General features: G+C 27.3%; 1 protein-coding gene across 1 annotated transcript; it reads right to left on the bottom strand.

Moving 5' to 3' along the window:
• Positions 1-6,659: 6,659 nt before the first annotated feature.
• Positions 6,660-10,679, bottom strand: LOC137831760 (zinc transporter ZTP29). The gene is made up of 12 exons (XM_068639570.2): positions 10,531-10,679; positions 9,671-9,729; positions 9,275-9,367; positions 9,088-9,180; positions 8,873-8,954; positions 8,734-8,789; positions 8,474-8,530; positions 8,316-8,356; positions 7,986-8,053; positions 7,762-7,818; positions 7,556-7,673; positions 6,660-7,053 (listed from the first exon to the last, which is right to left on the bottom strand). The coding sequence occupies exons 1-12, from the start codon at positions 10,598-10,600 to the stop codon at positions 7,014-7,016; spliced, it is 834 nt and encodes a 277-aa protein (XP_068495671.1). The 5' UTR covers positions 10,601-10,679; the 3' UTR covers positions 6,660-7,013.
• Between the last annotated feature and the right edge of the window lie 3,433 nt (positions 10,680-14,112).

Here is a 14,112-nt window from a genome sequence, read left to right as displayed (position 1 = left end):
TAAACATCTTTTGTAACAGCACACTAATAACTACCATATCATAAGGCAGTTCATAGATACATTAAGGCACATGTATGATGGGTAGGTACGAAGTTCCAGCAACAAAAGATTAGTGTGAAGTGACAGATATATATTGATGAATTTTATATAATTTATATACCCTTTCCCTTCCACTCGTACAAATTGCTGAGAGACTCCAATCATACTTACAGAACTTCTTATATATATCCACGTTATAAGCTTCATAGTTTTATACCTAAGGGCATGCAACGCTACACGAACAGCTACCTTTTACCCAGTAACATTTTATCTCATGTAACAATATATAAGGTGTTTGATTTATCCAAACAGAAACTCAAAAGAGCTGAAATTAGTGAGATGATAGGGTAATAATATATGTTGGAAGTGAAAATTTAGGTTGGGGAAAGCTTTAGAACCTGTCACGGTTCAGCTTTATGACTCGCATGATGCTGCTATCCCACTTTTGTTGTGTCCTTCATGATGGACAGATCAAATACTATGTTTAGACTGACCCTAATGATTTCTACCAAGGGTTTTTTAATCACGCAGAACCATTAAAAAAGTGCATTAATGCAATGATAAGATTCGTAGCAGAAGGCACCAAATTCGTATCTAAAATGAAGATTGGGGAATGCGGTGTAGCTGAAGTCCACAGAGAAAGACAACCAGAGGTGCTTGAGATGTCATTTCAAAGTACCTTACACATGCAGAGTTTGAATCATGGCGTAACTTCACTCTCTTCAGTCCATTCCCCTCAGCCAACAAAATCGGGACTCCACGTTCACTGTCCCCACTTCTTCTGCTTTATCTGTTTATTTATATATATTTTTTGTTTCGGGTAAAGTCTCTTTGAACCTTTCCCCCTGGACTTGAACGTGTTAAATAATGGCAGTGTATGACTGTTAACAGGGTTTCTTTCTAGATGGCCACTATACTTGTAGATTTAACGTAACAGTAAAACAGGTGATGAAAACGATGGCTAATTATGTGATTCTTTGCTTGGTATCAATGGAATCCAGTGTAACGTCAATCTGTCACAACATCCCCAACCTGTCAACAAGAGATGTGATGGAACATTGTAGACTTTAATAACAGGTTTCTTCTTTTTTTCTTTTCTCTTTTCTTCCAACTTTTGTATCAATTTGGATGGATATGCGCATGAATCCACACTCCTCATACCTAATGCTCATAATCACGCGTCTGCGCTTTCACATTTCGATTTCCCTCACTTTTTTTTGCCTATCGGAAATTAGAGACAGACTCAAGAAGTTTAGAAAAAAACTATTTCTTACTTATACATGGTGAAATTATCAACTCAAACCGATTTAGAATATGACACAAAGAGGATCATTAATTGCAAAAACAATACTTACTGAATGAAGTTTGATGCCTAAGATTGTCATTATGGTTGAAGAAGCCTAAACATCTAAATTAGGACAAACTTAAATATTTTTTTTACTAAGAATAAAATATTTACTATATTAAAATTAATAATAAGAATGATTTTGTAATGTTTTCCACGCTTTTAATACGCTGAATTTATTTATCTTTCCATTTAGAACTTTCTATAAAATATTAAAAATAGTATAAAAGAATATAACATTGTTTCTTAATCATTAAAAAACACTTATTAATACAAATATAGCAACGCCTATGGAGCATTAGTTCGCAACACGTGCAAATAAAATATATTTCATATGGGGATATAAGTTGTATTTCTTATTTTTTATGTCTTTGCTGTAAATGAGAATTACTCTCAACATGTAACTTGTAGTGGATTGATATACAATTAATGCTTGAGATTATTTGATAACTCATCTTATATTTAATATTTAGATATTAATGGAAAAATACTATCTCATTAAAAATAATAATTAAATAATAGAAATTATTTTTAAAAATAAATAATAATTATTATTATTATATTAATAAAATATATACTATTATAAAAAAATCTAAAAAAAATAGATAATAATTAGTTAATTAGATATCAATTTAAAAACGAGTTTATAAATTTTATTGATAATAAAAATTATCTTATTTTCAAGATATAGTTTAGTTAGTATAGTAATTAATTATTTTTTGTTTTTAAAGTTAATTTTTATTCAATAATTTTTTTAGTATTAAATCAAATCCAAATCAACATATCTAATTATTCTAAGTGATATAAATAGATTTAGGACTATTAGTTGGTTAATTTCATGTTCTTAATACAAAAAATATAATTTGAATATTAATATATTGATTATTAAATTATAGGCTTTAGAAGTTTCATTATTAAGGGATTAATTTGGAGGTAATAGAAATGATCTGTAGCAAATCTAAGGTTTGTATGGGAACAAGATATAGGTAAAATTCAATCCCATTTGTTATCACTGTTATTTCAATCCTACTTTACAAAAAATTCAATCCTACTTTACATTATCTTAATATTTTATTCTGTACTTGTTATTTGAGGCAAATTGAATATTAACAACTGCAACTACTTAATGTTTATAAAGGTTAGTTAAAGGTAAGAGAAATTACATAATATATAGTAATACGTGGAAATTATAACTAAATTTAACTATTAAAATTATTACCAAAATCATGACACTTATTCATATTTAATATATTTATTTTTCTCAAAATGCTAAAAGAATATTATTATTGTCTTTTTATTTTAAATATAGTTTTGTTACACAATGATAAATAAATAAAAATAGAAAAAAGTGTAAAGAAGTGTTGTTTGAGCATTCCCACTTCACTCAAGTAACACATTACAATTGACTCACAAGGAAAAGTTTGCTCAAGATCAAATAAAGCTTTAACGATAAATGACAATTATGAAATAGACAAATGATCACTTTTTAAGTGAAGAGTCAAAAATCAGTTCAAATTATAGTATAAGACGCATGCTTTTAATTTTTCTTATTTTCAATTGATTTTTGAATCTTATTCTATGCATTAAGAGATGCATATAACACAAAGATCTAGAACTAAATTTTCTATGGTATATATAAGACTAGGGAAGGATTATGTAATGTTGTTGAGCAAGGGATTATGAAAAATTAAACTGTGTAGATGTGGTTGTTCTGTTCTGATGGTGGAGTACACAACTCATACCAATATTTTCCTTTTGTTATTTATTATTTGTGGTTTTGGTTTTTGTTTCACTTTCATAGAGCAAAAATTAAGTAGACTATTTGCTTATCTTTGTTAAGGAGAATAAAGGAAGGAAGTCTAGATAGACTGTCTTTTTTGTATAAGGGCATGAGTACCTCTTAAGTACTCATTATTTATATATTTTATTTATTCTTTGTTGACAAAAAAAAAACTTTCTTTACCCAAGTTATAGTTAAGACATGAAGAAAGTTATAGAGTTAAGCAAAAGGATCACTTGAATGATCAATCAACTCAAGTGACATACACATTCTTAATGGAGAAAAAATCGTTAAAGTGACGTGTTGAACTTAACACTAAATTAAAATATATGATTAAAATCAAAACTTTATATTATTTTTAATAATGAAAATCATTGATTCATTTGACAAGACCAAATTAATTTATAAGATCTAAGTTATTTATTATAAATCTTCTATATACTTATAAAATCTTCTACGCTTTAATTGTGGTAGGCAAATTTCATGGAAAAAAACAACATCCTTGAGAAGTTTCCACATAATAACATTTTTACTCATCTCTAAACAAAAGAGAAAATTTTGAGAATTTCCTTTACATCGTGTTGCTGAAACAGGCTAATGATGAAGCCAATATTCTAATAGCGTTATTCCCCATTAATAAGGTCAACTACCAAAGCTCTATGCAGGTGAAGCAATTTGGATACAAGGGTTGGTATTACCAAGAAGCCAAGGAGTAGGTCACACATTCTCTATCTCCATCTTTTCATTTCCTCCTTCTTCTATTTTAAGATATTGTAATCATTAAAAAACATATTATTATTATTGGTGCAGAAAAGAAAAAAAGTTAAAAGATTACGGTTATTTTCACTTTAAAATGATGATTTTTAATCATAATTATATACACATAGTTTTATCTTCAACACACAAAAACACAACACACAAAGACAACAACTATTTAGTGACATTCTTAAATGTAGATTTACAAGGGCGGTAAATAGCTGTATTTTTATTTAAACAAAAATTAAAACTCTAAACCCTAAATCTTAAATCTAAACATTAAAAAAAATAAAAAATTTAAAACACCATCAACCTTGTGCGTGAATGCAACAATGGGCAGCAGCGACGGAGCAAATACGACACAGTAAAAACCTAAACATCAGGCAATGAAGCCGTAGTGACCTTCATCAATGCAAGAAAACAAATAAATAAGATAAACAAAAAATATATATAAACCAATAATGAAGAAGAAAGAGAGCTCGAAACGAACTTACAAAGACACGAAAAAGATAATAAAAGCTCACAGATGACTAGAGAAAGCGTAAGTGACGCACTTCAGTATTAGAGTAAAAAATGTTTTTAGAATACAACTATTAGGAAAAGCCACATTCTTAAACAAAACTCTTTTATTTAAGAATGCAACTATTAGGTAAAGCGGTGTTCTTAAATAAAGCATTTTATTTAAGAATGTGACTATTTATAATAGTCACATTCTTAAATTAAAGCGCTTTATTTAAGAATGTAACTATTACACATAACCGCATTCTTAAATGAAGTAAATTTCAAAAATATCATCACATTTTGAATGATAGTGTCTAACCGTAAAAATGCATTAAATAAAATATGTTTTTTATATTTTGTCCTAATTTATACTAGCTGAGAGTGTATATATATAAAAGTTAATATTGTAAAACAAATATAACTTAAAAGAAACTTTAAATCAAAATAATATAAGAAATATAAAGAGTAATGAATTATTAAAAATAATTGTATCTTATTAATAAATACATTGGTGAAAGAAGGAAAACATATATAAAAAAGTTATTAAAAAGAGAAAATATTTACTATATAAAAAATACAAATAATTGAGATAATATATCCTTAGGAAACTTAAATGGCTCAATGACGTAGCCTGCTGCTACTGGTGTTTGGATTAAACTTAAACAGATTGATCTTATATGAATTAAATTCGAAAAACAAGTTGCTATATAAGTAGATTTATTTATTTAAGTGTTCAGTTTCAAAACTGGTGTACCTTTCTGATTTTTTAAAGTGATGCATTGGTAAAATGTGTAATTGATAATAATTATATTAATACAAAGAAATTATACTTATTTTTCTAAATTTTAAATTAAATATCATTCACATTTCCTTTAATTTTAAAATAAATATTTATTTTATATTTTTTAAGTGATGATTTGGTTAAATGTGTAATTGCATCTTTGATAATAATCATATTAACAAGGAAAAATTAGACTTATTTTTTTTCTAAATTTATGTTAAATAACATCCACATTTAATTTAATTTTAAAATAATATTATATTTTATGCTTTTAGTACAAATATATTTATATTTTTAAATAAATTTAAATAAACGTTTTTATATTTTTAATAAATGAAACTTATCTTTTGAGAGTTGATTTTCTTGTGTTATCTAAAATATCATATTAACTAGAAGTTAAATAAAAGTTTATAAAAACTAAAATCAAATTTTTTTAAATATAAAGTTAAAAATCATAAAGAAAAAAGTATTATTTTATCAAAAATATAAAAGAGAAGTGTTATTTATTAAAAATAGAAAGCGAATGTTTATTTAATAATTATAAAGAATATAAATGGAAATTAAAAGAATAACTAATTATCTATACCTCTATATATAAAGGGATTTCCCATTATAATCGCATTTTTGTGTACACAATTTTTTTCCGATTCTACCCTTATTTAATATATCTCATTTTATTAATACAATGGAGTATTTTGTCATTTCATATGAATTATTTAAAAAATAAAATTATTTTTAAATTTTTTAAATTAATATTAATGTACAATTTTTATATGACTCTCTCACTCTTCCCTTAGTTTCTTATTTTAAGACAACAAAAAGAGCATATTCTCATACATTTCCACATCAAATCTCACATATAAAATAAAATAACTTTCACTTCTAATCCCTCTCTGCACTTTATTTTTTGTTTTTCAATTTCGACTCATGCAAAATTATTTTTATATGTATATTACATTTCTATCATCGCAAAAATGAAGTAAAAGAGGAAAATGTAGTATAATATCATTAGAGGTAAATGTAACTTCTATGGTTAATTATGCTTTTAATTGTCCAACAAAACTACTAATAAAAAATATCACTGCTTTCCTTATTCTTAGGTTTTTTCTTTTAATATCAATAAAACCTGCTTTGGATTGTAACATGTTTGTCAAACTCCCCTTAGAGTTATAAATGTTGGTCACTGTAAGTAATGTATTTGCCATTTTTATTTTAATCTAGTACCTAATTTCGGGTTTGGATGAAGGAATAGAGATTTTTTTTTCTGCATGACATGAAATAGGAAAGATTTTTCTTTTTTTTTTCCTCTTTCAAACAAACTTGTTGGAAACACCTTATGCATACTACATAGGAATATCTCTCTTAATAAGAATTCGAACTTTGGTGCATAACGTTGTGGATTTTTCTATCATAATCGTTGCAGCTAAATTGAAATGTAGTCAAGAGACAGATTCATGTGAAAGTAGAGGATGCAAAGTGACTTTTTTTCCAACGAAATTGCGTGGTGTGTTGTACAAGTCCAAGAACTAGTAGTAAATAAAGAACACAAATCATGAAATTTAAGATAACAGAAGAACATTAATTGCAAGTTGCTTTTGTTTGTACTTATGTATACAGGGGAACCATGATTGCAGATGAATGGATCTTATCTGCTTCATGTTCAACTGCTATCTTCCTGCTGTACATTAATGTTATTGGAAATTTTCGAGTTTCACCTCTGAAGACATCTTGCAGATGACAGCAGCAAGAAGACAGTGCATAATGGTACTTTGAAATGCATCTCATTCAGAAAAGAAAGAGACTGTTCCCAGCTACATGTCCTCTGGTAAGCTCCTACGTAGAAAATACAAGCTGCACAGCCAGCAATACTATATGCTATCAACTCTTTTTTACATAAAATGTGATAAAATGGTGTGGTACTATAACACTATTATGCAGAACGCTTATAATATGTTAGAACTGTAGATTAGAACCAAAAATACTCTACCTAGTTGTAACTGTTTAACTAGTTCTTTAATGTTGGAGAATCTTCCTAAGTAGGTTGTCCACTAAATCAGAAAAGAGGTGTTGTGAAATTGAAACTCAGATAAAGGTAAGAATTGTTACCAGGTTTTTAACCATCTATGTCAGTCCACACTTACTTTTGTCACCTTAGTGTGCATTAAAAAAGCTACCAAAGTAATAACAAAAACTAAAGAAATTTTTGTACTTTAACGTATACACAGTGAAAACACCAGTTTATAATTTTTCAAAATTTCTTTATCTTTTCACATTAGTCCACATTGCAAGAGTTGTACTATGAAACAATTTACTAAACTAAATGTAGAATGGTTTTGAGATGTTTTTTAAGTACCTTGCAGACATGAAAGCCATCCCACAAAAAACGGCCTTAACAGATTGTTTTTGTCCTGCATACTCAAAAGCCAGTGGTAGCATTTCGTGAAGGGTTAGAAACGCCATAACTCCACCAACTGTCAATCAAAATGAACCATCAGAAAATATACATAACAAAGTGCCCACAATCAAATTGTGACTTTTACAATTTGTATTTGTGCTGACCTGATCCAAGGATACCTTCAAGAATCTCAGGATTTAGACTGGTAGGGAATAAACAGGCTACAGAAAAGGAAGAAAAATCATCTCAATAAGTTCACACATATCCATAACTCGAGAGTGTTAAAAATATATCTATGTGCATGAAAACTACTAAACAACTCTGGAATTGAGAGAGAAAGGGATCCAATTTGCAAGGTTGTATTATCATGGGAAAGCAGATCATTTACCTACAATTATAACACCCAGGGGCTCAGCAAAGCCGGAAAGTGATGCCAATTTGAATGCCTCCCATTTACTACGACACATTCACAATTGAAAAAGGAAAGTTATAACTCAAATTTCCAGTTATTGGTGAAATATAAACATAGCAAACAACATCCTCATAGATCTTATGATCAATAAATTGTTCCAGATGTAATTGTGTAACAAAAGAAAGAATAACATTATGTTAACTTCGCCATATACGCTTCATCCATATGGAACGTCTTAAGCCTCTGTTCTTACAAATCAACAAAAACTGTTACGCTAGAGTATAAAGAATCCACGAAGGTTCTTACCTTTCTGTCGCAAAATAGACAGGAAGTGCAACAGCAACACCCTGTAAAGCACACGACTGTTATAATTGTTTATGTGAAACGCAAATGATACTACAAAAACAAACTATAACATTGAGAGAAAAGGCAAAATAAACTATAATATTGACAAAAGTTCATACCTCTGGGATGTTGTGCAGTGCAATGGCCAGGGCAAGGTTAAGACCAACACGAACTCCCTATTAAAAGAAGTGTGACTCAATCATCAAAATCGAAGTGAAATTAACAAACATATCAGATACTAGTGTACAAGTAAAACTTCACCAATTAACCATGAAAGCCCTGGATTCATATGCATGTCATTGTCGATATCGATATTAATGAATTCCCAACAAAAATTTCAGACATTTTTACCACCTAAATTTTTTTACAGAAGGGTTACCTTCATGGATCCAAGGTACACTGCCATTCCTTCTGGAAAATTATGCAGACTTATACCTGTGTGATAAAATCAAAATGAAAAGTTAGAAATCAAATTTTCTCTACTCTCTATTGGAAAGTGATCATGCAATTAACTATACCTATGGCTGTGATAACACCACTGAGTAAAACTTGACGGCGACGCCTTTTCATAATGTCTTTGTTTCCTTCATTCCCAACTTTCTGTTTTCAAGAGTGTTACACATTATTAGTGTTTTTTTTATCTGTAGAAAATAACTAAGCATCTGCAATGCCATTTTGAAAATGCAGAAAAATAGAGAAAGCAGTGATTAGGCGGGTAAAAGTTCATTCAAACCTTCCTACTCTTCTCATTTGAAATGGGAGGAACAGGTGTTGGCTCTGGTATGAATTTGGCAACAACAGCAAAGAATATGACACCAGCAAAGAACTAGAGAAAAAGAGGTCAAAATTTATGGTGAGAACAAGTTTGAAGGAACATGGTAGATTAATTGAATTGTGATAAAGAGAAGAGCACATCATACCCAAAGGTTGCCCTTAAGGAAGCCAAGTGAGTTCAAGGCATTATGAGTGAGATCAAAGAATGATATACTCAGCATCAAACCAGCAGCAAAACCCTTCATGGAATGAAAAGCTTTTAGTTATGTGCTTAAGCATGCAAATCAAGGAATTGAGTTATAGACTTGATGATGCATTTTATAAATGACAACTTCGAATTTGGTGTTATTTTTCAATCACAATCGAAGTTTCACCTCAGAAATCAGATATTTAGTGCCTATGTTGTCGAGAAGAAATGACAATTTCAACTAAAAAAATAGCACAATATATCTAAATAACTTCATCTATGTTTTATCCTTCAAAGCACATAGAATCTCAAAACAGATAAAACAGAGTCTTCGAGTTGGAACGACAAAAATCACCTGTAACAGTCCAAGCACCTTCAAACTTGGAGCTTTACTAAGGATTACGAAAAGGGCACCTGTTCCATTTCAGAAACGTTAGTCCAGCTTGCTCCATATATAAGAATTTACAATAATAATGAATGTAATTTTGGGCATTTTACGTAAGTGTTTAAACACATAGTGTAACCAACCTAATTTTGTCAACACTGAATCTACAATGCCTAAGTTACAAATATTTTTTCTATATATGAAACATAGATAATGAAACCTAACAAGACAGATGTATATTATCTAAAATATAAGATATGGATATTATATATCAATATCCTATATATGTGTTCTAAGTTTCCTAAATGAAGAGCCATTAAAAATCAGGTGTATAAATGAATGCTTTTATAAATTAAAAACATGATTACATTTTTTGTAAAGATGTATCTGCTATAATATTTAGTATTTTTTTAAATATTTGCTGGAAAAGTCTTAGAAAAATGAAAAGTTCTAGCAATGATAGATTTATATCACATTTCCACACAAATGGTTTCTTTAATAGCAAACACATGTTAATAAGCAATATTTAACTAACACTGAGTGTGTAAAAACGAATACATATAACTTATCTTTTCTATTACATCACCTATCATGTTTCTAATTTGTTTTCTTAATCTTTTCTTTTCTTTTAGAGAAAGATGTGGTTTTGGAATACTTTGGATTAAACATGATAAACTCCTCGTACTTTGCTATATGATGAATTTGAATCACAGATTTTAGAAGAAAACAGGTTAATCTAAATAATTATTTCTAAAGGTCCATGCTTCAAAATGAAAGAAAGAGTAAATGAAACTAAAATTATGAATGGAAGTTGAGAGAAGAGGCAGCACCGATGGAAGTGCTGAAACCACCCACAGATGAGAGTGCAACACCCAGCAGCACTTGAGAATCCATGACCATAATAATAAGGAAGATTGATTGATGGTGAAATCGCAGAAAATATATTTGAAATGGAGGGAGAGAGACCAATATTTATACAATCATGGTAGTTGTTATTATATTATTTTTATTTGGATGAAAGGTGTTGGTGGAGGGAAAGCCCATAAAGTTTGAGTACTCCAATAGTGGAAGAAACTATAACTCAAAATAATTAAGAAAGAGATGAATTGCGTCATTGGTCCAAGAAAAGCACTTTTTCTCTCTCTTCAAAGTATCCAAGCCCTTTCTTCATCCTACATTACACCTCCCACATATCACCTAGCTTGGGTATTGTGTATGTTACTTATTCACAAAAGTTCCATAATAATAAACAAAACTCCTTTCTATTATTGGGATTTCGGTTTTTCTCTCCAATTATACTTTCGGTTCACTTTTTCTTTGACTTTATATGAGACTTAGATGACTGACAAACTTATTTAACTGGGCTTGATAGATCTTTTGCCTTTTCATTTTGGTCTCTTTTTCATTCTGCTCTCTCCTCATGGGTGAGTATGTACCTGCATGGCACTCCAATGACAAAGTTAAAATCAGTTTTGTATAATTATCAGATAAATTCACTTATCTTACCTCTTGGGTTAAACATTTATTTATAAGACTATCTTATTGAGCTTAGAAGCTGCTTGGGTCTTTTCTTTTTGCACTTAACATTTTTTAAACACACTTATATATTTGGGTCTGTTTTATAAGCTTTGCTAGAGTAACTAATTTAAATTTTATTTTTTTTTAATTTAACTTTTCGGCCTGATCTTTCGGTTGACCTTTCGACACAATCTTTTGCCTATATAATACAAAATAAATTGTAATTTTAATTTAATTTGCTTTCATAACTAAATATTAAAAATATTATAAATTAGAGTGATGAATCTAATAAGCTAGTTTAAAGTGAAAATTGGTTTATTTTTACCTTGTTAATCTCAACATCGAACCTTAAGAATATGATTCAATATGTTTTAATAGTGTAAGTATTCAAATTTTAAATAATGAACTTAATATAAAGATGTATATATAAGACGAAAATTAAGATGAGTAATAACGTATGTGAAAATATATAGGACTGATAAAATAAATAATCCAACATAACAAGTTAAGTAAAAACAGTGTCAACCAATATTAGAAATGAACCTAAAAAAGATAAATTAGTTCTATCCTATATCTCGAGCCATTGGAATTAATCAAACTTAAAATAAAATTATAAATATAAAACAATTAAGGCTCAATTCCCTATCTAGCACCATTTACATCTTTATTTCCCTATCCAGCACCCTTTTGTTTTTATTTCCCTATTTAGCACCCTTTTGTTTTTATTTCCCTATCTAGCACTTTTTTATTTTTTCTTTCCCTATCTAGCACTCTTTTATTTTTTATTTCCCTATCTAGCACCATTTTAAAAATAAATTATTATTTTTTTATAATTTTAATTTTGAATGCATTAAAAAATAAATATTTTTAATGTTTAAAATAATTAGAAATATAATTAATGAATAAATAAATGATTTTTTACAAAATAAAAATAAAAAAGTAATAAATTAAAAATGTTTAGTTTAATTTTTTTTTTTTAAATGAAGAAAATAAAAAATTAAACTCTACAACAACATAAAAGTTGAATCTATAAACATAAATTAGTATTTATTTTTATTATTATTGATTATGTAATCATGTTAATTTCAAGTAAAAAATACAGGACATATTTATAAAAAAAACCAAAGTCAATTAGTATTAATTAATAGTGGACACATAAATAATATTGAAGTGTTTACCTAAATGCAAAATTCTAAAAAAAACTAATACAAACGTTACACTTAATGCTTAAAAATGAGAAGAAAAAAATGCAAAAATAAATAAGTCTAGAAAATAAAAACAACAACAATAAAATGAAAACAAAAACCATAAATAAATAAATAAAGATTGACAGAAAAAATAATAATAACTAAAAACATAAAAGGTATAAAATAAAGGAAAAACAAAATAAGATAAAGATAAAAGATACTAAATAAGTATATGTTGATCATAAAAAGGAAAATAAATGAGAAATGATCATTCATTTAATATGTTCTTCAATGGTACATTAAATAGTTTGTGCGAAATGAAACATAATTAATGACGAAAAGTAGACGGTCTAGTAATGTTGGGACACGTTCTTTTTGTGTATCTTGATGTTTGACAATATTATTATTTTTTCTGCCATTCTTTATTTATTTCTATTTATGTTTTTATTCATTAATTATATTTCTAATTATTTTAAATACTAAAAATATATTTTTTTAATGCATTCAAAATTAAAATTATAAAAAAAAATTACTGGATTGTGCAATTCTCGTCATTAATTATGTTTCATTTTTTGCACAAACTATTTAATGTACCACTGAAGAAAATATCAAATGAATGATCATCTTTTATTTATTTTTCTTTTTATGATCAACATATACTTATTTAATATCGCCTTATATCTCTTATTTTTATCTTGTTTGAATTTTTTTATATCTTTTATCTTTATCTTATTTTGTTTTGCCTTTATTTTATATCTTTTATGTTTTTAGTTGTTATTTTTTTTTCTGTCATTCTTTATTTATATCTATTTTTTGTTTTTATTTTATTGTTGTTGTTTTTATTTTCTATACTTATTTAGTTTTGCATTTTTTTTGGTCTCATTTTTAAGCATTAAGTGTAGCATTTGCATTAGCTTTTTTTTAGAATTTTGCATTTAGGGTAGACACTTCAATATTATTTATGTGTTCACTATTAATTAATACTAATTGACTTTGGTTTTTTTATAATTATGTCCTGTATTTTTTTACTTGAAATTAACATGATTATATCATCAATAATAATAAAAATAAATGCTAATTTATGTTTATAGATTCAACTTTTATGTTGTTGTATAGTTTAATTTTTTATTTTCTTTATTTTAAAAAAAAATAATTTTAAACTAAACATTTTTAATTTATTACTTTTTTATTTTTATTTTGTAAAAACTCATTTATTTATTCATTAATTATATTTCTAATTATTTTAAACATTAAAAATATTTATTTTTTAATGCATTCAAAATTAAAATTATAAAAAAAAATATTATTTATTTATTTATTTTTAAAATGGTGCTAGATAGGGAAATAAAAAATAAAAGAGTGCTAGATAGAGAAATAAAAACAAAAGGGTGCTAGGGAAATAAAGATGTAAATGGTGCTAGATAGGAAATTGAGCCAACAATTAAATATATATTTTTTGAATTAAAATCACAAATGAAATTAATTTCAAGTTTTAGATACAATGATGTTTAATATATAATTTGTAATATATATATATATATATATATATATATATATATATAATATATTTTGTTCTTATCGAAATTTTGCATTGATCTGAATTATTAAATCTGAGTTGTTAGTGGTATGGGTTTTGTTATTTGGAGGATTGTAAAAACTTCTTTTATCAGCATACATTGTAACAACCTAATTTTATTGGTTGTGAAA

The sequence above is a fragment of the Phaseolus vulgaris genome, chromosome 11 (genome assembly GCF_051622355.1).
Source record: "Phaseolus vulgaris cultivar YP4 chromosome 11, ASM5162235v1, whole genome shotgun sequence".
NCBI lineage: Eukaryota > Viridiplantae > Streptophyta > Magnoliopsida > Fabales > Fabaceae > Phaseolus > Phaseolus vulgaris.
This window is presented reverse-complemented; position numbering and strand designations above follow the sequence as displayed.